Below are 27,537 nucleotides of genomic sequence, written 5' to 3' on the forward strand. Positions count from 1 at the left end.
GCGCTATATTAATAACTGGTAATAATAGTATCTGTACAGCGCTGCGGAATATGTGTGCGCTATGTAAATAACTGGTAATAATATTCTCTGTACAGCGCTGCGGAATATGTGTGCGCTATATAATAACTGGTAATAATATTCTCTGTACAGCGCTGCGGAATATGTGTGTGCTATATAATAACTGGTAATAATAATCTCTGTACAGCGCTGTATAATAACTGGTAATAATAGTCTCTGTACAGCGCTGCGGAATATGTGTGCGCTATATAATAACTGGTAATAATATACTCTGTACAGCGCTGCGGAATATGTGTGTGCTATATAATAACTGGTAATAATAGTCTGTACAGTGCTGTGGAATATGTGTGCGCTATATAATAACTGGTAATAATAATCTCTGTACAGCGCTGCAGAATATGTGTGCGCTATATAATAACTGGTAATAATATTCTCTGTACAACGCTGCGGAATATGTGTGTGCTATATAATAACTGGTAATAATAGTCTCTGTACAGCACTGCGGAATATGTGTGCGCTATATAATAACTGGTGATAATATTCTCTGTACAGCTCTGCAGAATATGTGTACGCTATATAATAACTGGTAATAATATTCTCTGTACAGCGCTGCGGAATATGTGTGCGCTATGTAATAACTGGTAATAATAATCTCTGTACAGCGCTGCGGAATATGTGTGCGCTAAATAATAACTGGTAATAATAGTCTCTGTACAGCGCTGCGGAATATGTGTGCGCTATATAATAACTGGTAATAATAGTCTCTGTACAGCGCTGCGGAATATGTGTGCGCTAAATAATAACTGGTAATAATAGTCTCTGTACAGCGCTGCGGAATATGTGTGCGCTATATAATAACTGGTAATAATAATCTGTACAGCGCTGCGGAATATGTGTGCGCTATATAATAACTGGTAATAATATTCTCTGTACAGCGCTGCGGAATATGTGTGCGCTATATAATAACTGGTAATAATAGTCTCTGTACAGCGCTGTGGAATATGTGTGCGCTATATAAATAACTGGTAATAATATTCTCTGTACAGCGCTGTGGAATATGTGTGCGCTATATAATAACTGGTAATAATATTCTCTGTACAGCGCTGCGGAATATGTGTGCGCTAAATAATAACTGGTAATAATAGTCTCTGTACAGCGCTGCGGAATATGTGTGCGCTATATAATAACTGGTAATAATAATCTGTACAGCGCTGCGGAATATGTGTGCGCTATATAATAACTGGTAATAATATTCTCTGTACAGCGCTGCGGAATATGTGTGCGCTATATAATAACTGGTAATAATATTCTCTGTACAGCGCTGCGGAATATGTGTGCGCTAAATAATAACTGGTAATAATAGTCTCTGTACAGCGCTGCAGAATATGTGTGCGCTATATAATAACTGGTAATAATAATCTGTACAGCGCTGCGGAATATGTGTGCGCTATATAATAACTGGTAATAATATTCTCTGTACAGCGCTGCGGAATATGTGTGCGCTATATAATAACTGGTAATAATATTCTCTGTACAGCGCTGTGGAATATGTGTGCGCTATATAATAACTGGTAATAATATTCTCTGTACAGCGCTGCGGAATATGTGTGCGCTATATAATAACTGGTAATAATAATCTGTACAGCGCTGCGGAATATGTGTGCGCTATATAATAACTGGTAATAATAATCTGTACAGCGCTGCGGAATATGTGTGCGCTATATAATAACTGGTAATAATAATCTGTACAGCGCTGTGGAATATGTGTGCGCTATATAATAACTGGTAATAATAGTCTCTGTACAGCGCTGCGGTATATGTGTATATAAAGATCTTTTAATAAATAAATATATATAACTTGCACAGACCCAACCGCCCCCGAATGACCCCATTGTACCTAGACGTCTATATGTTATATATGATAACATAGTCCGTATACAGCCGCATGTCAGCACTGTATACACGTATGTTACATGTATGTATATGATGTGACATATAGGGACAGGTGACTCTCTGGGACATTACAAGCTGCCAGGATCAGGACATTAAATACATGAATACGTTTGTAATGTAAAAACAATATATTAGTTTGATCTGTGTATCGCAGTCTCCGGATCGCCACAGTCCCCACGTTGTTCCCGTGTCTATAGTCCGTCAGGATAGCAGCACCTGTGCCGCGTGTGTGATGTAGCTACATGTACGTGCTCCGCAGACACCTCAATTGCCACCACGGGTGCCGGTTCTCCCCCTGTCAGGCCCAAGTACTGGAGCCAGGGGTCCGGGCTCTCTGATATTGGTCCCGCCATGGTCCCGGTGACGGAGTCTGCAATGTCCTTTTGTAACAGAACGCGATTGATGATAACCTGGGCCAGCGAGAACGGCACAGAACTTCCTCCAGCAGCAGAGAAGCCCAGAACGTCCCCCTCCCCCCCATACAGCAAGACTGACGGACAGGCCCAGAATGTGGGAGTGGAGTGTTCCGTGGGGTCAGAGCTCCGGACAAAGTCGCTGAGCAGGATTCCTGTGGATGGAGACACAATCCCGGAGCCAAAGGTGCTGTTCAGCGTGAGGGAAATGACAAAGACGTCTCCATCTGAGTCGGCTATTATAACACTGCCCCCGACAGGTGCTGGGCTCCGCGGTGGGCGCGGCTGCGGGGAGGGGCTGGCGGTGAGGTCTCTTGGCCATGCACCACCCGCAGTGTACGTGATCTTTGAGGCATTGAGCAGAATATCAGAGCTTTGGTTGTTGGCGATGTCATGTCTCTGATTATATACCTGGCGGATAGTGGCGGAGAGAATCCCCCCCGCCGTGGGCTCCGCGGTGCTGTACAGCATCATACCATCCACGTGAAGTGTCAGCGGTTCTACGCTGGCCAGATGCTTCCCTGATATCGCCTCGGAGAGCCTCTCTCGCTCCGTCACGCCGGTGTCATTCAGCAAACCGTGGATGAGAACGCCGGATAGAGCAGAATCTGACGCCAGGTTCGCTACCTGCGCCAGGAGGCTTCCCAGGGGCTTATTCACTACAGTAGCTCCGATGTCTTTCAGGCTGTTATTGTGGTGGCAGAAGAGACGGCTCAGGCCCTCGGAGGATGTGACCGTATTCCGGTTTTCCTCTAGAGCTGCCTGGAGGTTCTCATCCACCAGGAATCCCCGGTAGGCCAGGTTAATGGCTGCGCTGAGCAGCTCCGGCCAAGGTTTTGTCCCATGTTGCTGATGGAGAGACCAGAGGCCCTGGAGCACCTGCGGGATCCCATATCCTACGGGAGAAGCCTCTGTTGGGATTGCCGTCAGCGCGGAGGCGGCCTGTGATGTGCTGTTATAGTAGATGGACGAGAAGACTCCACCTGCAGAGACACAGAGGTCACTGTACGCGGCTGACACACACACCCTCCTGCCACACACAATCCCCTGCCACACCCCCTGCTCGCACACACAATCCCCTGCCACACCCCCTGCTCGCTCACACCCTCCTGCCACACACACACACACGTTACACACACTCCCCTGCCACACCCCCTGCTCGCACATGCCTCCTGCTCGCACACATCCCTCTGTTACACACATCCCCTGCTCGCACACACAATCCCCTGCCCCTCCCTTCTCGCACCACTCCCTGATACCACCCTGCTCGCACACATCCCCTGCCCCTCCCTGCTCACACACACCCCGATACGCCCTTGCTCGCACACATCCCCTACCCCTCCCTGCTTGCACACACCCCGATACACCCTTGCTCGCACACATCCCCTAACCCTCCCTGCTCGCACACACCGCCCTGCTCGGACACATCCCCTGCCCCTCCTCCTGCTCGCACACACCGCCCTGCTCGAACACACCCCTTGCTCGCACACACTGCCCTGCTCGCACACATCCCCTGCCCCTCTCTGCTCGCACACACCACCCGCCGCATCCCACTGCTCCCATAGTCTCCCTCCTCGCACACACCGCTGCTCCCAGACTCCCTTCTTGCACCCCCCCCCCTGCTCGTACACACCCCTTGCTTGTACACATCTCCTGCTCCCACACCCCCACTGCCCCTCCATGCACACACACCCTATCCCTCCGTACTAGCACACACCACCTGCCACACCACCTGCTCCCATACTCTCCATCTTCACACACACCCCTGCTCCCACACACCTTATGCTCACACACACCCTCCCCTGCTTGCATACACTTCCTGCCCCTCCTTGCTTACCTAATACTATTCTGCCTCAATTACCACCCACTCTATACTGGTTAATTAATACTATACCGATCCAATTAGCCCTCATTAAAGTGGTTACCAAATACTATACTGCCCCAATTACCCCCCGCACTATACTGGTTACCTAATACTATACTGCCCCAATTACCCCTGCACTATACTGGTTACCAAATACTATACTGCCCCAATTACCCCCCGCACTATACTGGTTACCAAATACTATACTGCCCCAATTACCCCCCGCACTATACTGGTTACCAAATACTATACTGCCCCAATTACCCCCCGCACTATACTGGTTACCAAATACTATACTGCCCCAATTACCCCCCGCACTATACTGGTTACCAAATACTATACTGCCCCAAATACCCCCCGCACTATACTGGTTACCAAATACTATACTGCCCCAATTACCCCCCGCACTATACTGGTTACCAAATACTATACTGCCCCAATTACCCCTGCACTATACTGGTTACCAAATACTATACTGCCCCAATTACCCCTGCACTATACTGGTTACCTAATACTATACTGCCCCAATTACCCTTCGCACTATACTGGTTACCTAATACAAAACTGCTCCAATTACCCTCGCACTATACTGGTTAATTAATACTATACCGATCCAATTAGCCCTCATTAAAGTGGTTACCTAATACTATACTGCCCCAATTACTCCCTGCACTATACTGGTTACCTGATATTATACTGCCCCAATTACCCCCTGCACTATAATGGTTACCTAATACTATACTGCCCCAATTACTCCCCGCACTATACTGGTTACCTAATACTATACTGCCCCAATTACCCCCCCACTATACTGGTTACCTAATACTATACTGCCCCAATTACCTCCCGCACTATACTGGTTACCTAATACTATACTGCCCAAATTACCCCCCCGCACTATACTGGTTACCTAATACTATACTGCCCCAATTACCCCCCCGCACTATACTGGTTACCTGATACTATACTGCCCCAATTACCCCCCGCACTATACTGGTTACCTAATACTATACTGCCCCAATTACCCCCTGCACTATACTGGTTACCTAATATTATACTGCTCCAATTACCCCCCCGCACTATACTGGTTACCTAATACTATACTGCCCCAATTACCCCCCGCACTATACTGGTTACCTAATACTATACTGCCCCAATTACCTCCCGCACTATACTGGTTACCTAATACTATACTGCCCCAATTACCCCCCGCACTATACTGGTTACCTAATACTATACTGCCCCAATTACCTCCCGCACTATACTGGTTACCTAATACTATACTGCCCCAATTACCCCTGCACTATACTGGTTACCAAATACTATACTGCCCCAATTACCCCCCGCACTATACTGGTTACCAAATACTATACTGCCCCAATTACCCCCCGCACTATACTGGTTACCAAATACTATACTGCCCCAATTACCCCCCGCACTATACTGGTTACCAAATACTATACTGACCCAATTACCCCTGCACTATACTGGTTACCAAATACTATACTGCCCCAATTACCCCTGCACTATACTGGTTACCAAATACTATACTGCCCCAATTATCCCCTGCACTATACTGGTTACCTAATACTATACTGCCCCAATTACCCTTCGCACTATACTGGTTACCTAATACTATACTGCCCCAATTACCCTCGCACTATACTGGTTAATTAATACTATACCGATCCAATTAGCCCTCATTAAAGTGGTTACCTAATACTATACTGCCCCAATTACCCCCTGCACTATTCTGGTTACCTGATATTATACTGCCCCAATTACCCCCTGCACTATAATGGTTACCTAATACTATACTGCCCCAATTACTCCCCGCACTATACTGGTTACCTAATACTATACTGCCCCAATTACCCCCCGCACTATACTGGTTACCTAGTACTATACTGCCCCAATTACCTCCCGCACTATACTGGTTACCTAATACTATACTGCCCCAATTACCTCCCGCACTATACTGGTTACCTAATACTATACTGCCCCAATTACCCCCCGCACTATACTGGTTACCAAATACTATACTGCCCCAATTACCCCCTGCACTATACTGGTTACCAAATACTATACTGCCCCAATTACCCCCGGCACTATAATGGTTACCTAATACTATACTGCCCCAATTACTCCCCGCACTATACTGGTTACCTAATACTATACTGCCCCAATTACCCCCCGCACTATACTGGTTACCTAATACTATACTGCCCCAATTACCTCCCGCACTATACTGGTTACCTAATACTATACTGCCCCAATTACCCCCCGCACTATACTGGTTACCTAATACTATACTGCCCCAATTACCCCCCGCACTATACTGGTTACCAAATACTATACTGCCCCAATTACCCCCCGCACTATACTGGTTACCAAATACTATACTGCCCCAATTACCCCCCGCACTATACTGGTTACCAAATACTATACTGCCCCAATTACCCCTGCACTATACTGGTTACCAAATACTATACTGCCCCAATTACCCCTGCACTATACTGGTTACCAAATACTATACTGCCCCAATTATCCCCTACACTATACTGGTTACCTAATACTATACTGCCCCAATTACCCTTCACACTATACTGGTTACCTAATACTATACTGCCCCAATTACCCTCGCACTATACTGGTTAATTAATACTATACCGATCCAATTAGCCCTCATTAAAGTGGTTACCTAATACTATACTGCCCCAATTACCCCCTGCACTATTCTGGTTACCTGATATTATACTGCCCCAATTACCCCCTGCACTATAATGGTTACCTAATACTATACTGCCCCAATTACTCCCCGCACTATACTGGTTACCTAATACTATACTGCCCCAATTACCCCCCGCACTATACTGGTTACCTAATACTATACTGCCCCAATTACCTCCCGCACTATACTGGTTACCTAATACTATACTGCCCAAATTACCCCCCCCCGCACTATACTGGTTACCTAATACTATACTGCCCCAATTACCCCCCGCACTATACTGGTTACCAAATACTATACTGCCCCAATTACCCCCCGCACTATACTGGTTACCTAATACTATACTGCCCCAATTACCCCCCGCACTATACTGGTTACCTAATATTATACTGCTCCAATTACCCCCCCGCACTATACTGGTTACCTAATACTATACTGCCCCAATTACCCCCCGCACTAAACTGGTTACCTAATATTATACTGCCCCAATTACCCCCCGCACTATACTGGTTACCTAATACTATACTGCCCCAATTACCTCCCGCACTATACTGGTTACCTAATACTATACTGCCCCAATTACCCCGCCGCACTATAGTGGTTACCTGATACTATACTGCCCCAATTACCCCCCGCACTATACTGGTTACCTAATACTATACTGCCCCAATTACCCCCCGCACTATACTGGTTACCTAATACTATACTGCCCCAATTACCTCCCGCACTATACTGGTTACCTAATACTATATTGCCCCAATTACCTCCCGCACTATACTGGTTACCTAATACTATACTGCACCAATTACCCCCCGCACTATAGTGGTTACCTGATACTATACTGCCCCAATTACCCCCCGCACTATACTGGTTACCTAATACTATACTGCCCCAATTACCCCCCACACTATACTGGTTACCTAATACTATACTGCCCCAATTACCTCCCGCACTATACTGGTTACCTAATACTATACTGCCCCAATTACCCCCCGCACTATACTGGTTACCTAATACTATACTGCCCCAATTACCTCCTGCACTATACTGGTTACCTAATACTATACTGCCCCAATTACCCCCCGCACTATAGTGGTTACCTAATACTATACTGCCCCAATTACCCCCCGCACTATACTGGTTACCTAATACTATACTGCCCCAATTACCCCCCGCACTATTCTGGTTACCTAATACTATACTGCCCCAATTACCTCCCGCACTATACTGGTTACCTAATACTATACTGCCCAAATTACCCCCCCCGCACTATACTGGTTACCTAATACTATACTGCCCCAATTACCCCCCCGCACTATACTGGTTACCTGATACTATACTGCCCCAATTACCCCCCGCACTATACTGGTTACCTAATACTATACTGCCCCAATTACCCCCCGCACTATACTGGTTACCTAATATTATACTGCTCCAATTACCCCCCCCCCGCACTATACTGGTTACCTAATACTATACTGCCCCAATTACCCCCCGCACTATACTGGTTACCTAATACTATACTGCCCCAATTACCTCCCGCACTATACTGGTTACCTAATACTATACTGCCCCAATTACCCCGCCGCACTATAGTGGTTACCTGATACTATACTGCCCCAATTACCCCCGCACTATACTGGTTACCTAATACTATACTGCCCCAATTACCCCCCGCACTATACTGGTTACCTAATACTATACTGCCCCAATTACCCCCCGCACTATAGTGGTTACCTGATACTATACTGCCCCAATTACCCCCTGCACTATACTGGTTACCTAATACTATACTGCCCCAATTACCCCCCGCACTATACTGGTTACCTAATACTATACTGCCCCAATTACCCCCCGCACTATAGTGGTTACCTGATACTATACTGCCCCAATTACCCCCTGCACTATACTGGTTACCTAATACTATACTGCCCCAATTACCCCCCGCACTATACTGGTTACCTAATACTATACTGCCCCAATTACCCCCCACACTATACTGGTTACCTAATACTATACTGCCCCAATTACCTCCCGCACTATACTGGTTACCTAATACTATACTGCCCCAATTACCTCCAGCACTATACTGGTTACCTAATACTATACTGCCCCAATTACCCCCCGCACTATAGTGGTTACCTAATACTATACTGCCCCAATTACCCCCCGCACTATTCTGGTTACCTGTAGTAGTAGTAGTAGTAGTACGTTTATTTATAAGGCGCCACAAAGTGTCCGCAGCGCCGTACATAGCAAAAAAAAAAAAAAAATTACAAGGTAACGTACAGGGTGTGTAGAAAGATACAGTATAAATAGGGGTATAGCTGGTAGAACTAAAATCAGCATCAGTTCAGAAGTAGGTGTCAAAATAGTCAAGAAGACCGAAGATGAAGTAGAGGAAGGGAAGAACAGGACAGGAGCACAGGTGAGGTAATGAGGTAGGGTGAGTACGTGAGGAAGGAGGGCCCTGCTCATAAGAGTTAACATACTAAGAATAGGTGGGTGGACGAACGAAATACAATAGGATAAGTAGGAACGGAGGGGAACGGAGGCAGGATAGGAGGATCAAAAGAGGTTAGGAGGAGGGATAGGCTAGTCGAAAAAAGTGGGTTTTGAGGGAGCGCTTGAAGGAGGTAAGGGAATCAGATAGCCTGATGGGTGGCGGGAGGTTGTTCCAGTGCAGGGGGGCAGCGCGAGAGAAATCTTGGACACGGGAGTGGGAGGAGGTGATTAGGTGAGAGGTCAGTCGGCGGTCAGCGATGGAGCGAAGAGGACGGGAGGGAGTGTGGATAGAGATCAGTGAAGAGAGGTAGGGAGCTGTGGAGGAGGAGAGAGCCTTGTAGGTGGTGGTGAGGAGTTTAAAGAGAACTCGGAAAGGAATGGGGAGCCAGTGAAGAGATAAACAGAGGGGGGAGGCGGAGGTAGAGCGGCGGGAGAGGAAGATGAGCCTAGCAGCAGCGTTAAGAATGGATTGGAGAGGTGCGAGGCGGGTGAGAGGTAGCCCAGAGAGAAGGATGTTGCAGTAGTCAAGGCGGGAGATGACAAGAGAGTGAATGAGAATTTTGGTCGCGTCAGTGGAGAGGAATGGTCTGATGCGTGAGATGTTGCGTAGGTGAAAGCGGCAAGACTGTGAGAGAGCACGAATGTGGGGGGTGAAAGAGAGGGAGGAGTCAATGATGACACCGAGGCAGCGCGTTTGGTCGGTGGACGTGATCTCGGTTTCACCAATGCTGATGGAGATAGTGGAAGAAGAGGGGATGTTCGGGGGATGGAAGATTAGAAGTTCAGTTTTAGCCATGTTTAGTTTCAGGAAGCGTTGGGTCATCCAGGCTGAGATGGCCGTGAGGCATTCGGAGACCTTGGACAGAAGTGATGGGGATAAGTCGGGGGAGGAGAGATAGATTAGGGTATCATCAGCATAAAGGTGGTAATGAAAACCATAGGAGCTGATGAGGGTGCCCAGAGAGGTGGTGTAGATGGAGAAGAGGAGAGGGCCAAGGACTGACCCTTGGGGAACACCGACTGGCTGGGGGGTAGTAGGAGAGGAGGAGCTCGGAGTGGAGACGGAGAAGGAGCGATCGGAGAGGTATGAGGTGAACCAGGAGAAGACCGTGCCAGTGATGCCAAAGGAGCGGAGGGTGTTGAGCAGGAGAGGGTGGTCAACAGTGTCAAAGGCAGCCGACAGATCAAGCTGGATGAGGATAGAGAAGAGGCCTTTGGATTTAGCCGATAGTAGATCGTTAGTGACTTTGGTCAGGGCAGTTTCAGTGGAATGTAAAGGGCGGAACCCGGATTGGAGGGGGTCTAGAATGGAGTTAGCAGTAAGGTGGCTTAGGAGACGATTATAGGTCAGACGTTCTAGGAGTTTGGAGGCAAAAGGGAGGAGGGAGATGGGCCTGTAGTTGGATGGAGAGTTGGGGTCCAGATTTGTTTTTTTGAGAATTGGGGAGACAAGAGCGTGTTTGAAGGAGGAAGGGAAGATCCCAGAGGATAGGGAAAGATTAAAGAGGTGAGCCAGGTGAGAGCAGACTGATGGACTGAGACGACGTATAATATTGGAGGGGATAGGATCAAGCGGGCAGGTGGAGGGAGAAGCGGATTGAAGGATAGAGTGGACTTCAGCAGCAGTGGTGGGGTAAAATGAGGACAGGGGTTGGAAGGAGGGGAGTGGAGATGTAGGAGGGGAGGAGGGAGAGGGTGAGGTCATGGCAGCAGTGATGGCAGTCCTGAGAGAGGAGATTTTGGTTGAAAAGTAGGTAGCAAAATCAGCGGCTACGATGGAGGACGGAAGAGCTGGAGGAGGGGGGGAGAGCAAGGAGTTGAAGGTGGCGAAGAGCCTGCGGGGATTGGATGATTGGGAAAGGATGAGGGACTTAAAGTAGGATTCCTTGGCCAGAGCAAGGGCAGAGCTGAAGGAGGAAAGAATGAATTTGAAATGGAGATAATCCGCAAGGGAGCGTGATTTCTTCCAGAAGCGCTCAGCAGTGCGAGAGCACTTTTTAAGGAATCGGGTGATAGGTGAGTGCCACGGTTGGGGGTTGGAGCATCGAAGGGGGATAGAGGAGGGAGGGCAGGCAGAGTCCAATGCCGAAGATAGGGTGTCATTATAGAGGGAGGCAGCGAGGTTCGGGCAGGACATGAGGGCGATTGGGGCGAGAAGAGGACACAGCGTGTTTGAGAAGGCAGCAAGATCAAGTGTGTTGACGTTATGCCGTGAGACAATGCGCTTGGGAGGGGGGGTGGGAGAGGGGGAAGCAGTGAGGGAGAAGGAGATGAGGTGATGGTCAGAAAGAGGAAAAGCTGAGATAGTGTAGTCAGTAAGGGAACAAGAGCGAGAGAAGACGAGATCGAGGGAGTGTCCTTGGATGTGGGTGGGAGAGGTAGTCCACTGAGATAGGCCAAGAGAGGAGCAGAGAGAGAGGAGTTTGGAGGTGCCAGGATCAGCGGGGTTATCCAAGGGGATGTTAAAGTCACCAAGAATGACAGATGGCAGGTCAGAGGAGAGGAAGTGTGGAAGCCAGGCGGCGAAGTTGTCAAGAAATTGGGAGATAGGGCCAGGGGGGCGGTAGATTACAGCGACACGGAGGTGGTAGGGGTAGTATAGACGGATAGAGTGAGACTCAAAGGAGGAGAAAAGGAGAGAGGGTTCAGGGTGAATGACACTGTGGGTGCATGAGGCTGAGAGGAGAAAACCCACACCGCCACCTTGGCGACCGTCAGGCCTGGGAGTGTGAGAGAAAGAGAGGCCACCGTGGGAGAGAGCAGCTGGAGAGACAGAATCAGAGGTGGAGAGCCAGGTCTCGGTGATAGCAAGGAGGTGGAATGCTCTAGAGATGAATAGGTCATGGATGGCAGGGAGTTTGTTGCAGATGGATCTGGCGTTCCATAGTGCACAGGAAAGAGGGGGGGTGGGTTGTGTATTTATGTGGATAAGGTTTTTGGGATTGCAGAAGCGAGGGGGGGTCATTGGGAGGGTGGGGGTGCGGGGGCGAGTGGTCAGGATAGGTATGGGATGGGAGGGGGGAGGAGCAGTTGGAGAAAGTGAAGTTGAGAGATTAACAGCCATGAGGAACCGGTTACCTGATACTATACTGCCCCAATTACCCCCCGCACTATACTGGTTACCTAATACTATACTGCCCCAATTACCTCCCGCACTATACTGGTTACCTAATACTATACTGCCCCAAATACCCCCCCGCACTATACTGGTTACCTGATACTATACTGCCCCAATTACCTCCCGCACTATACTGGTTACCTAATACTATACTGCCCCAATTACCTCCCGCACTATACTGGTTACCTAGTACTATACTGCCCCAATTACCTCCCGTACTATACTGGTTACCTAATACTATACTGCCCCAATTACCCCCCGCACTATAGTGGTTACCTAATACTATACTGCCCCAATTACCCCCCACACTATACTGGTTACCTAATACTATACTGCCCCAATTACCCCCCCGCACTATACTGGTTACCTGATACTATACTGCCCCAATTACCTCCCGCACTATACTGGTTACCTAATACTATACTGCCCCAATTACCCCCCCCCCCCCCCCCCGCACTATACTGGTTACCTAATATTATACTGCCCCAATTACCCCCCCCCGCACTATACTGGTTACCTAATATTATACTGCCCCAATTACCCCCCCGCACTATACGAATCACCGCCAGGTTCTTCCTCCTGACACCCTGCATACAGCACAGTTACCGCCCCATGTGTCCTGGGGTAACTTACCTAAACTTGAGGTATGTGGGTGTAACACAGAGAGACAGAGCACAGCAGCGATCCCGGCATCCACCACAGAGCCGCCTGACTGCAGCATATCTCGTCCCACCGTGGAGCAGGTCTCTGTGACCGGGAGACAATGAGAAAGCCATGAGGACAAAAGACAGCATGTGATCACCCCCCCAGCCCTCCGGTCACAGGAGCAGCCGTCATCACTAATAATGGTGCTTACACCTACCCCACGCTAGGTGCAGGAGATGTGATCACCCCCCCAGCCCTCCGGTCACAGGAGCAGCCGCCATCACTAATAACGGTGCTTACACCTACCCCACGCTGGGTGCAGGAGATGTGATCCCCCCCCAGTCCTCCGGTCACAGGAGCAGCCGCCATCACTAATAATGGTGCTTACACCTACCCCACACTGGGTGCCGGAGATGTGATTCCCCCCCAGCCCTCCGGTCACAGGAGCAGCTGCCATCACTAATAATGGTGCTGACACCTACCCCATGCTGGGTGCAGGAGATGTGATCCCCCCCCCCCCAGCCCTCCGACCACAGGAGCAGCCGTAATCATTAATAATGGTGCTTACACCTACCCCACGCTGGGTGCCGGAGACGTGATCACCCCCCAGCCCTCCGGTCACAGGAGCAGCCGCCATCACTAATAATGGTGCTTACACCTACCCCACGCTGGGTGCAGGAGATGTGATCCCCCCCCAGCCCTCCGGTCACAGGAGCAGCTGCCATCACTAATAATGGTGCTGACACCTACCCCACGCTGGGTGCAGGAGATGTGATCACCCCCAGCCCTCCGGTCACAGGAGCAGCCACCATCACTAACAATGGTGCTGACACCTACCCCACGCTGGGTGCAGGAGATGTGATTCCCCCCCAGCCCTCCGGTCACAGGAGCAGCCGCCATCACTAATAATGGTGCTTACACCTACCCCACGCTGGGTGCAGGAGATGTGATCCCCCCAGCCCTCCGGTCACAGGAGCAGCCGCCATCACTAATAATGGTGCTTACACCTACCCCACACTGGGTGCAGGAGATGTGATCCCCCCCCAGTCCTCCTATCACAGGAGCAGCCGCCATCACTAATAATGGTGCATACACCTACCCCACGCCGGGTGCAGGAGCTGTGATCACCCCCCCCCTAACCCTCCGGTCACAGGAGCAGCCGTCATCACTAATAATGGTGCTGACACCTACCCCACGCTGGGTGCAGGAGATGTGATCCATCCAGCCCTCCGGTCACAGGAGCAGCCGCCATCACTAATAATGGTGCTGACACCTACCCCACGCTGGGTGCAGGAGATGTGATCCCCCCCCAGCCCTCCGGTCACAGGAGCAGCCGCCATCACTAATAATGGTGCTTACACCTACCCCACGCTGGGTACAGGAGATGTGATCCCCCCCAGTCCTCCGGTCACAGGAGCAGCCGTCATCACTAATAATGGTGCTTACACCTACCCCACGCTGGGTGCAGGAGATGTGATCCCCCCCCAGCCTTCCGGTTACAGGAGCAGCCGCCATCACTAATAATGGTGCTTACACCTACCCCACGCTGGGTGCAGGAGATGTGATCCCAGCCCTCCGGTCACAGGAGCAGCCGCCATCACTAATAGTGGTGCTTACACCTACCCCACGCTGGGTGCAGGAGATGTGATCCCCCCCAGTCCTCCGGTCACAGGAGCAGCCGTCATCACTAATAATGGTGCTTACACCTACCCCACGCTGGGTGCAGGAGATGTGATCCCCCCCCCAGCCCTCCGGCCACAGGAGCAGCCGCCATCACTAATAATGGTGCTGACACCTACCCCACGCCGGGTGCAGGAGATGTGATCCCCCCCCAGCCCTCCGGTCACAGGAGCAGCCGTCATCACTAATAATGGTGCTGACACCTACCCCACGCTGGGTGCAGGAGATGTGATTCCCCCCCAGCCCTCCGGTCACAGGAGCAGCCGTCATCACTAATAACGGTGCTTACACCTACCCCACGATGGGTGCAGGAGATGTGATCCCCCCCCCCAGCCCTCCGGTCACAGGAGCAGCCGCCATCACTAATAATGGTGCTTACACCTACCCCACGCTGGGTGCAGGAGATGTGATCCCCCCCAGTCCTCCGGTCACAGGAGCAGCCGTCATCACTAATAATGGTGCTTACACCTACCCCACGCTGGGTGCAGGAGATGTGATCCCCCCCAGTCCTCCGGTCACAGGAGCAGCCGTCATCACTAATAACGGTGCTTACACCTACCCCACGCTGGGTGCAGGAGATGTGATCACCCCCCAGCCCTCCAGTCACAGGAGCAGCCACCATCACTAATAATGGTGCTTACACATACCCCACGATGGGTGCAGGAGATGTGATCACCCCCCAGCCCTCCGGGCACAGGAGCAGCCGCCATCACTAATAATGGTGCTGACACCTACCACACGCTGGGTGCAGGAGATGTGATCCCCCCCAGTCCTCCGGTCACAGGAGCAGCCGCCATCACTAATAATGGTGCTTACACCTACCCCACGATGGGTGCAGGAGATGTGATTCCCCCCCAGCCCTCCGGCCACAGGAGCAGCCGTCATCACTAATAATGGTGCTTACACCTACCCCACGCCGGGTGCAGGAGATGTGATCACCCCCCAGCCCTCCGGTCATAGGAGCAGCCGTCATCACTAATAATGGTGCTTACACATACCCCACGCTGGGTGCAGGAGATGTGATCCCCCCCCAGTCCTCCAGTCACAGGAGCAGCCGCCATCACTAATAATGGTGCTTACACCTACCCCACGCTGGGTGCAGGAGATGTGATCACCCCCCAGCCCTCCGGTCACAGGAGCAGCCGCCATCACTAATAATGGTGCTTACACCTACCCCACGCTGGGTGCAGGAGATGTGATCCACCCCAGCCCTCCGGTCACAGGAGCAGCTGCCATCACTAATAATGGTGCTTACACCTACCCCACGCTGGGTGCAGGAGATGTGACCCCCCCCCAGTCCTCCGGTCACAGGAGCAGCCGCCATCACTAATAATGGTGCTTACACCTACCCCACGCTGGGTGCAGGAGATGTGATCCCCCCCCAGCCCTCCGGTCACAGGAGCAGCCGTCATCACTAATAATGGTGCTTACACCTACCCCACGCTGGGTGCAGGATATGTGATTCCCCCCCAGCCCTCCGGCCACAGGAGCAGCCGCCATCACTAATAATGGTGCTTACACCTACCCCACGCTGGGTGCAGGAGATGTGATCCCCCCCCAGCCCTCCGGCCACAGGAGCAGCCGCCATCACTAATAACGGTGCTTACACCTACCCCACGATGGGTGCAGGAGATGTGATCACCCCCCCAGCCCTCCGGTCACAGGAGCAGCCGCCATCACTAATAATGGTGCTTACACCTACCCCATGCTGGGTGCAGGAGATGTGACCCCCCCCAGCCCTCCGGTCACAGGAGCAGCCGCCATCACTAATAATGGTGCTTACACCTACCCCACGCTGGGTGCAGGAGATGTGATCCCCCCCCAGTCCTCCGGTCACAGGAGCAGCCGCCATCACTAATAATGGTGCTTACACCTACCCCACACTGGGTGCCGGAGATGTGATTCCCCCCCAGCCCTCCGGTCACAGGAGCAGCTGCCATCACTAATAATGGTGCTGACACCTACCCCACGCTGGGTGCCGGAGATGTGATCCCCCCCCCAGCCCTCCGGTCACAGGAGCAGCCGTCATCACTAATAATGGTGCTGACACCTACCCCACGCTGGGTGCAGGAGATGTGATCACCCCCATCCCTCCGGTCACAGGAGCAGCCGCCATCACTAATAATGGTGCTTACACCTACCCCACGCTGGGTGCAGGAGATGTGATCCCCCCCCCAGCCCTCCGGTCACAGGAGCAGCCGCCATCACTAATAATGGTGCTTACACCTACCCCACGCTGGGTGCAGGAGATGTGATCACCCCCAGCCCTCCAGTCACAGGAGCAGCCGTCATCACTAATAATGGTGCTTACACCTACCCCACGCCGGGTGCAGGAGATGTGATCACCCCCAGCCCTCCGGTCACAGGAGCAGCCGCCATCACTAATAACGGTACTTACACCTACCCCACACTGGGTGCAGGAGATGTGATCCCCCAGCCCTCCGGGCACAGGAGCAGCCGCCATCACTAATAATGGTGCTTACACCTACCCCACGCTGGGTGCAGGAGATGTGATCACCCCCCCAGCCCTCCGGTCACAGGAGCAGCCGCCATCACTAATAATGGTGCTTACACCTACCACACGCTGGGTGCAGGAGATGTGATCACCCCCCAGCCCTCCGGTCACAGGAGCAGCCGCCATCACTAATAATGGTGCTGACACCTACCCCACGATGGGTGCAGGAGATGTGATTCCCCCCCAGCCCTCCGGTCACAGCAGCAGCCGCCATCACTAATAATGGTGCTGACACCTACCCCACGCCGGGTGCAGGAGCTGTGATCACCCCCCAGCCCTCAGGCCACAGGAGCAGCTGCCATCACTAATAATGGTGCTTACACCTACCCCACGCTGGGTGCAAGAGATGTGATCCCCCCCCCAGCCCTCCGGTCACTGGAGCAGCCGCCATCACTAATAACGGTGCTTACACCTACCCCACGCTGGGTGCAGGAGATGTTATCCCCCCAGTCCTCCTATCACAGGAGCAGCTGCCATCACTAATAATGGTGCTGACACCTACCCCACACTGGGTGCAGGAGATGTGATCCCCCAGCCCTCCGGGCACAGGAGCAGCCGCCATCACTAATAATGGTGCTTACACCTACCCCACGCTGGGTGCAGGAGATGTGATCACCCCCCCAGCCCTCCGGTCACAGGAGCAGCCGCCATCACTAATAATGGTGCTGACACCTACCCCACGCTGGGTGCAGGAGATGTGATCCCCCCAGCCCTCCGGCCACAGGAGCAGCCGTCATCACTAATAATGGTGCTTACACCTACCCCACGCTGGGTGCAGGAGATGTGATCCCCCCCAGCCCTCCAGTCACAGGAGCAGCCGCCATCACTAATAATGGTGCTTACACCTACCCCACGCTGGGTGCAGGAGATGTGATCACCCCCCAGCCCTCCGGTCACAGGAGCAGCCGCCATCACTAATAATGGTGCTTACACCTACCCCACGCTGGGTGCAGGAGATGTGATCCCCCCCCAGTCCTCCGGGCACAGGAGCAGCCGCCATCGCTAATAACGGTGCTTACACCTACCCCACGCTGGGTGCAGGAGATGTGACCCCCCCCCAGCCCTCCGGTCACAGGAGCAGCCGCCATCACTAATAATGGTGCTTACACCTACCCCACGCCGGGTGCAGGAGATGTGATCACCCCCCAGCCCTCCGGTCACAGGAGCAGCCGCCATCACTAATAATGGTGCTGACACCTACCCCACGCTGGGTGCAGGAGATGTGATCACCCCCCAGCCCTCCGGTCACAGGAGCAGCCGCCATCACTAATAACGGTGCTTACACCTACCCCACACTGGGTGCAGGAGATGTGATCACCCCCCAGCCCTCCGGCCACAGGAGCAGCCGCCATCACTAATAATGGTGCTTACACCTACCCCACGCTGGGTGCAGGAGATGTGATCACCCCCCCAGCCCTCCAGTCACCGGAGCAGCCGTCATCACTAATAACGGTGCTGACACCTACCCCACGCTGGGTGCAGGAGATGTGATCCCCCCAGCCCTCCGGTCACAGGAGCAGCCGCCATCACTAATAATGGTGCTTACACCTACCCCACGCTGGGTGCCGGAGATGTGATCCCCCCCCAGCCCTCCGGCCACAGGAGCAGCCGCCATCACTAATAATGGTGCTTACACCTACCACACGCTGGGTGCAGGAGATGTGATTCCCCCCCAGCCCTCTGACCACAGGAGCAGCCGCCATCACTAATAATGGTGCTTACACCTACCCCACGCTGGGTGCAGGAGATGTGATTCCCCCAGTCCTCCTACCACAGGAGCAGCCGCCATCACTAATAATGGTGCTTACACCTACCCCACGCTGGGTGCAGGAGATGTGATCCCCCCCAGCCCTCTGACCACAGGAGCAGCTGCCATCACTAATAATGGTGCTTACACCTACCCCACGCTGGGTGCAGGAGATGTGATCCCCCCCAGCCCTCCGGTCACAGGAGCAGCTGCCATCACTAATAATGGTGCTGATACCTACCCCACGCCGGGTGCAGGAGATGTGATCCCCCCCAGCCCTCTGACCACAGGAGCAGCCGTCATCACTAATAATGGTGCTGACACCTACCCCACGCTGGGTGCAGGAGATGTGATCACCCCCCAGCCCTCCGGTCACAGGAGCAGCCGCTATCACTAATAATGGTGCTGACACCTACCCCACGCTGGGTGCAGGAGATGTGATCCCCCCAGCCCTCCGACCACAGGAGCAGCCGTCATCACTAATAATGGTGCTGACACCTACCCCACGCCGGGTGCAGGAGATGTGATTAACCCCAGCCCTCCGGTCACAGGAGCAGCCGCCATCACTAATAATGGTGCTTACACCTACCCCACGCTGGGTGCAGGAGATGTGATCCCCCCCAGCCCTCCGGCCACAGGAGCAGCCGCCATCACTAATAATGGTGCTTACACCTACCCCACGCTGGGTGCAGGAGATGTGATATGTGATTACCCCCCAGCCCTCCGGCCACAGGAGCAGCCGTCATCACTAATAATGGTGCTTACACCTACCCCACGCTGGGTGCAGGAGATGTGATCCCCCCCAGCCCTCTGACCACAGGAGCAGCCGTCATCACTAATAATGGTGCTTACACCTACCCCACGCTGGGTGCAGGAGATGTGATCACCCCCCCCCCAGCTCTCTGGTCACAGGAGCAGCCGCCATCACTAATAATGGTGCTTACACCTACCCCACGCTGGGTGCAGGAGATGTGATCCCCCCCCAGCCCTCCGGTCACAGGAGCAGCCGCCATCACTAATAATGGTGCTTACACCTACCCCACGCTGGGTGCAGGTGATGTGACCCCCCCCCAGCCCTCCAGTCTCAGGAGCAGCCGCCATCACTAATAATGGTGCTTACACCTACCCCACGCTGGGTGCAGGAGATGTGATCACCCCCCAGCCCTCCGGTCACAGGAGCAGCCGCCATCACTAATAATGGTGCTTACACCTACCCCACGCTGGGTGCAGGAGCTGTAATCACCCCCCAGCCCTCCAGTCACAGGAGCAGCCGCCATCACTAATAATGGTGCTTACACCTACCCCACGCTGGGTGCAGGAGCTGTAATCACCCCCCAGCCCTCCGGTCACAGGAGCAGCCGCCATCACTAATAATGGTGCTTACACCTACCCCACGCTGGGTGCAGGAGATGTGATCCCCAGCCCTCCGGCCACAGGAGCAGCTGCCATCACTAATAATGGTGCTTACACCTACCCCACGCTGGGTGCAGGAGATGTGATCCCCCAGCCCTCCGGTCACAGGAGCAGCCGCCATCACTAATAATGGTGCTTACACCTACCCCACGCTGGGTGCAGGAGCTGTAATCACCCCCCAGCCCTCCGGTCACAGGAGCAGCTGCCATCACTAATAATGGTGTTTACACCTACCCCACGCTGGGTGCAGGAGATGTGATCCCCAGCCCTCCGGCCACAGGAGCAGCTGCCATCACTAATAATGGTGTTTACACCTACCCCACGCTGGGTGCAGGAGATGTGATCCCCCCCCAGCCCTCCTATCACTGGAGCAGCCACCATCACTAATAATGGTGCTTACACCTACCCCACGCTGGGTGCAGGAGATGTGATCCCCCCCAGCCCTCCGGTCACAGGAGCAGCCGCCATCACTAATAATGGTGCTGACACCTACCCCACGCTGGGTGCAGGAGATGTGATCCCCCCCAGCCCTCCGGTCACAGGAGCAGCCGCCATCACTAATAATGGTGCTGGGGGCCATTAGAGAATCAGCTAAGGGACTAGACACATGTCCAGCACAGAGCCTGTGGCAGTGACTGAGGGTATACACAGCCAGCCAGTCAGTGGCTCCTGTAATGTCGGGTGGTAGATGGGCACAGTGTCGGGGATACTCAGCAGGATGGGCACAGATGTAAATCTCCTCACCAGAATCAGTGACCACCGCGGCTCGGTGGTATGTGCCTGAGGAATGGCTATGTTTAGCGGACAAGCTTCCATCCATCTTATGGTCTTCGTGATGATGGCTGCCATGTTCCCCTGTGCGACCACCAGCCTCTGACGTCTCCTGGAGCGCGCTAGGTGCTTCTAGACGACCGTATTCAAGTTCATACAGGACAAAGCCGATCGCCACAGCCAAGAGCAGTAAGGAGGAGAAGATCCGTACACAGACCTCTCGCTGCTGCGCCCGGAGCACCAACCGCGAGGACTGACTGAAAGACAGCGACAAAGAGTTCTTACTAGAATGTATGACCAGTATGCCCACACTCTGATGCCCCTTACACCACGTACACCCTCCCCACACTAATGCCCCTTACACCACGTACACCCTCCGCACACTAATGCCCCTTACACCAAGTACACCCTCCCCACACTAATGCCCCTTACACCACGTACACCCTCCCCACACTAATGCCCCTTACACCAAGTACACCCTCCCCACACTAATGCCCCTTACACCACGTACACCCTCCCCACACTAATGCCCCTCACGCCACGTACACCCTCCAAACACTAGTGCCCCTTACACCACGTACACCCTCCAAACACTAATGCCCCTTACACCACGTACACCCTCCCCACACTAATGCCCTTTACACCACGTACACCCTCCCCACACTAATGCCCTTTACACCACATACACCCTCCCCACACTAGTGCCCCTTACACCACGTACACCCTCCCCACACTAATGCCCTTTACACCACGTACACCCTCCCCACACTAATGCCCTTTACACCACATACACCCTCCCCACACTAATGCCCCTTACACCACGTACACCCTCCGCACACTAATGCCCCTCACGCCACGTACACCCTCCCCACACTAATGCCCCTTACACCACGTACACCCTCCCCACACTAATGCCCCTCACGCCACGTACACCCTCCAAACACTAGTGCCCCTTACACCACGTACACCCTCCAAACACTAATGCCCCTTACACCACGTACACCCTCCAAACACTAGTGCCCCTTACACCACGTACACCCTCCAAACACTAGTGCCCCTTACACCACGTACACCCTCCAAACACTAGTGCCCCTTACACCACGTACACCCTCCAAACACTAGTGCCCCTTACACCACGTACACCCTCCAAACACTAATGCCCCTTACACCACGTACACCCTCCAAACACTAATGCCCCTTACACCACGTACACCCTCCAAACACTAGTGCCCCTTACACCACGTACACCCTCCAAACACTAGTGCCCCTTACACCACGTACACCCTCCAAACACTAATGCCCCTTACACCACGTAAACCCTCCAAACACTAGTGCCCCTTACACCACGTACACCCTCCAAACACTAGTGCCCCTTACACCACGTACACCCTCCAAACACTAATGCCCCTTACACCACGTACACCCTCCCCACACTAATGCCCTTTACACCACGTACACCCTCCCCACACTAATGCCCTTTACACCACATACACCCTCCCCACACTAGTGCCCCTTACACCACGTACACCCTCCCCACACTAGTGCCCCTTACACCACGTACACCCTCCCCACACTAATGCCCTTTACACCACATACACCCTCCCCACACTAGTGCCCCTTACACCACGTACACCCTCCCCACACTAATGCCCTTTACACCACGTACACCCTCCCCACACTAATGCCCTTTACACCACATACACCCTCCCCACACTAATGCCCCTTACACCACATACACCCTCCCCACACTCTGATGCCCCTTACACCACATACACCCTCCAAACACTAGTGCCCCTTACACCTCCTATACCCTCCCCACACTAGTGCCCCTTACACCACGTACACCCTCCCCACACTAGTGCCCCTTACACCACGTACACCCTCCAAACACTAATGCCCCTTACACCACGTACACCCTCCCCACACTAATGCCCCATAGACCACGTACACCCTCCCCACACTAATGCCCTTTACACCACGTACACCCTCCCCACACTAATGCCCCTTACACCACATACACCCTCCCCACACTCTGATGCCCCTTACACCACATACACCCTCCAAACACTAATGCCCTTTACACCACGTACACCCTCCCCACACTAATGCCCTTTACACCACGTACACCCTCCCCACACTAATGCCCCTTACACCACATACACCCTCCCCACACTCTGATGCCCCTTACACCACGTACACCCTCCCCACACTAATGCCCCTTACACCACGTACACCCTCCCCACACTAATGCCCCTTACACCACCTATACCCTCCCCACACTAGTGCCCCTTACACCCTCCCCACACTAATGCCCCATAGACCACGTACACCCTCCCCACACTAATGCCCCTTACACCACGTACACCCTCCCCACACTAATGCCCCATAGACCACGTACACCCTCCCCCACTAGTGCCCCTTACACCACGTACACCCTCCCCACACTAATGCCCCTTACACCACATACACCCTCCAAACACTAATGCCCCTTACACCACGTACACCCTCGCAACACTCTGATGCCCCTTACACCACGTACACCCTCCCCACACTAATTCCCCTTACACCTCCTATACCCTCCATACTCTGTGAGTATATTTAGTGCCGGCGCCCAGCAACAGCAGGAACTGGAACTGGAAGAACCTGTTCAGTGTCTCCGGCCGACTCCATTCCAGTTATTCAGGTTCATACATACAGGGATACACCTGTATATGTATATATCACCTGTATACACCTGTATATGTACAGTATATATCACCTGTATACACCTGTATATGTATATATCACCTGTATATGTACAGTATATATCACCTGTATACACCTGTATATGTATATGTCACCTGTATAGAGCACAGGGACACACCTGTAATATATACTGTATATATCACCTGTATACACCTGTATATATGTATATATCACCTGTATACACCTGTATATGTATATATCACCTGTATATGTACAGTATATATCACCTGTATACACCTGTATATGTATATGTCACCTGTATAGAGCACAGGGACACACCTGTAATATATACTGTATATATCACCTGTATACACCTGTATATATTTATATATCACCTGTATACACCTGTATATGTATATATCACCTGTATACACCTGTATATGTACAGTATATATCACCTGTATATGTATATGTCACCTGTATATGTACAGTATATATCACCTGTATACACCTGTATATGTATATGTCACCTGTATAGAGCACAGGGACACACCTGTAATATATACTGTATATATCACCTGTATACACCTGTATATATTTATATATCACCTGTATACACCTGTATATGTATATATCACCTGTATACACCTGTATATGTATATATCACCTGTATACACCTGTATATGTACAGTATATATCACCTGTATATGTATATATCACCTGTATATGTACAGTATATATCACCTGTATACACCTGTATATGTATATGTCACCTGTATAGAGCACAGGGACACACCTGTAATATATACTGTATATATCACCTGTATACACCTGTATATATGTATATATCACCTGTATACACCTGTATATGTATATATCACCTGTATATGTACAGTATATATCACCTGTATACACCTGTATATGTATATGTCACCTGTATAGAGCACAGGGACACACCTGTAATATATACTGTATATATCACCTGTATACACCTGTATATATTTATATATCACCTGTATACACCTGTATATGTATATATCACCTGTATACACCTGTATATGTACAGTATATATCACCTGTATATGTATATGTCACCTGTATACACCTGTATATGTACAGTATATATCACCTGTATATGTATATGTCACCTGTATAGAGCACAGGGACACACCTGTAATATATACTGTATATATCACCTGTATACACCTGTATATATGTATATATCACCTGTATACACCTGTATATGTATATATCACCTGTATATGTACAGTATATATCACCTGTATGTATATATCACCAGTATAGAGCACAGCGACACACCTGTATATATACTGTATATATCACCTGTATATGTATATATCACCTGTATACACCTGTATGTATATATCACCAGTATAGAGCACAGCGACACACCTGTATATATACTGTATATATCACCTGTATATGTATATATCACCAGTATAGAGTACAGGGACACACCAGTATATATATATATATATATATATATATATATATATATCACCTGCATACACCTGTATATATATCACCTGTATATGTATATATCACCTGTATACACCTGTATGTATATATCACCAGTATAGAGCACAGGGACACACCTGTATATATATATATATATATATATATATATATATATATATATATATATATATATCACCTGTATATATACTGTATATACATCACCTGTATAGAGCACATGGACACACCTGTATATGTATGTATCTCCTGTATACACCTGTATGTATCACCTGTATACACCCTTATACTGTATATGTATGTATCTCCTGTATACACCTGTATATATACTGTATATATCACCTGTATATTTATATATTACCTGTATACACCTGTATGTATATATCACCAGTATAGAGCACAGCGACACACCTGTATATATACTGTATATATCACCTGTATATGTATATATCACCTGTATACACCTGTATGTATATATCACCAGTATAGAGCACATGGACACAACTGTATATGTATGTATCACCTGTATACACCTGTATATATCACCTGTGTGTATATATATATATATATATATATATCACCTGTATACACCCGTATATACATCACCTGTATGGAGCACATGGATACACCTGTATATATATATATATATATATATATATATATATATATATATATATATATATATATATATATATATATATCACCTGTATACACCTGTATTTACATCACCTGTATGGAGCACATGGATACACCTGTATATATACTGTATATACATCACCTGTATGGAGCACATGGATACACCTGTATATATACTGTATATACATCACCTGTATGGAGCACATGGATACACCTGTATATATACTGTATATACATCACCTGTACAGGTAGACCGTCACCTCCTCCTCCCGGTCCCCGCTCTCCGTCTCCTGCAGCTTCTGGTACCGGATCTCTTCCCGCAAAGGAGACATCACTGTCGGGTCCCGGCTGTCACTGTACCCGGAGGTGTCACCGCGGCTGCTGCGGCTGCTAGTCCGGGCTCTTCCGGTTACTGTACCCGGGAGACGCCCACCCGCTGCCCGGCAACCGCCCTGCTCCTAGCAACTACTGCCTATAGCAACTGCTGCCCCTAGCAACTAGTACCCCCACAACATCTACTACCGCAGATCATTGTTGCCAATAGCAACTGCTTCCCTAACCACTGCTGCTGCCCCTTTACAACTGATACCCACAGACATTGCTGCCCCTAGCAACTACCCCTTACCACTGCTGCCCCTTGTCACTGTTTCCACTAACAACTACTACCCACAGCTACTTCTACCCATTGCAGCTACTGTCCCTAGCAATGGTTACCAATAACAACTACCCTACCCACACCAACTCCTGCCCCTAGCAACTATTACCTACATCAGCTAACACAGCAACTGCTGCCATTAGCAACTACTACCCATAGCAAGTACTTCTCTACTGCACCTAGAAATTATTATTCATGGCAACTACCACCCCTAGCAACTGCCACCTATAGAAACAGCCACCATAGCAACTACTACCAATAGTAACTGATGCTTCTAACAACAACTGCTGGCCATGGCAACTACTGTCCTAGCAACTACTAGTAATGGCAAGTAATCCATTACTTGTCCTAGCAACTACACTATTGCCCCTAGCAACCTATCCACTACTGCCCTCTAATTTTCTGATCTGTGCCTGGATCTCAATGATCTGCGCCCACATGTCACTGGCTGTGCCCCGATCTCACTGATCTGTGCCCGCATCTCACTGACCTGCACCCGGATCTCACTGGCCTGTGCCCCGATCTCACTGGTCTGCACCTGCATCTCACTGATCTGTGCCCGCATCTCACTGGCCTGTGCCCCGATCTCACTGGCCTGTGCCCGCATCTCACTGGCCTGTGCACGCATCTCACTGGCCTGTGCCCCCATCTCACTGGTCTGTGCCCGCATCTCACTGATCTGTGCCCCGATCTC

At 51.2% G+C, this 27,537-nt stretch overlaps 1 protein-coding gene across 1 annotated transcript; it reads right to left on the minus strand.

Moving 5' to 3' along the window:
* Positions 1–1,787: 1,787 nt before the first annotated feature.
* LOC146025154 (glutathione hydrolase 6-like) lies at positions 1,788–26,602 on the minus strand. The gene is made up of 4 exons (XM_083155506.1): positions 26,429–26,602; positions 21,347–21,630; positions 13,236–13,349; positions 1,788–3,367 (listed from the first exon to the last, which is right to left on the minus strand). Exons 1-4 carry the CDS (start codon positions 26,518–26,520, stop codon positions 2,163–2,165), a joined length of 1,695 nt encoding a protein of 564 aa, XP_083011632.1. The 5' UTR covers positions 26,521–26,602; the 3' UTR covers positions 1,788–2,162.
* Between the last annotated feature and the right edge of the window lie 935 nt (positions 26,603–27,537).

This window comes from Crinia signifera, chromosome 1 (genome assembly GCF_055691185.1).
Source record: "Crinia signifera chromosome 1, ASM5569118v1, whole genome shotgun sequence".
NCBI classification, from domain to species: domain Eukaryota; kingdom Metazoa; phylum Chordata; class Amphibia; order Anura; family Myobatrachidae; genus Crinia; species Crinia signifera.

Coding starts and splice junctions, on each gene's coding strand:
- LOC146025154 (XM_083155506.1), bottom strand. CDS start 26,520: ATGTCTCCTTTGCGGGAAGAGATCCGGTACCAGAAGCTGCAGGAGACG. Junction 13,350..21,346: donor CGCGGTGGTCACTGATTCTG/GTGAGGAGATTT, acceptor TCCCGGTCACAG/AGACCTGCTCCACGGTGGGA. Junction 3,368..13,235: donor CCCACATACCTCAAGTTTAG/GTAAGTTACCCC, acceptor GTGTCTCTGCAG/GTGGAGTCTTCTCGTCCATC.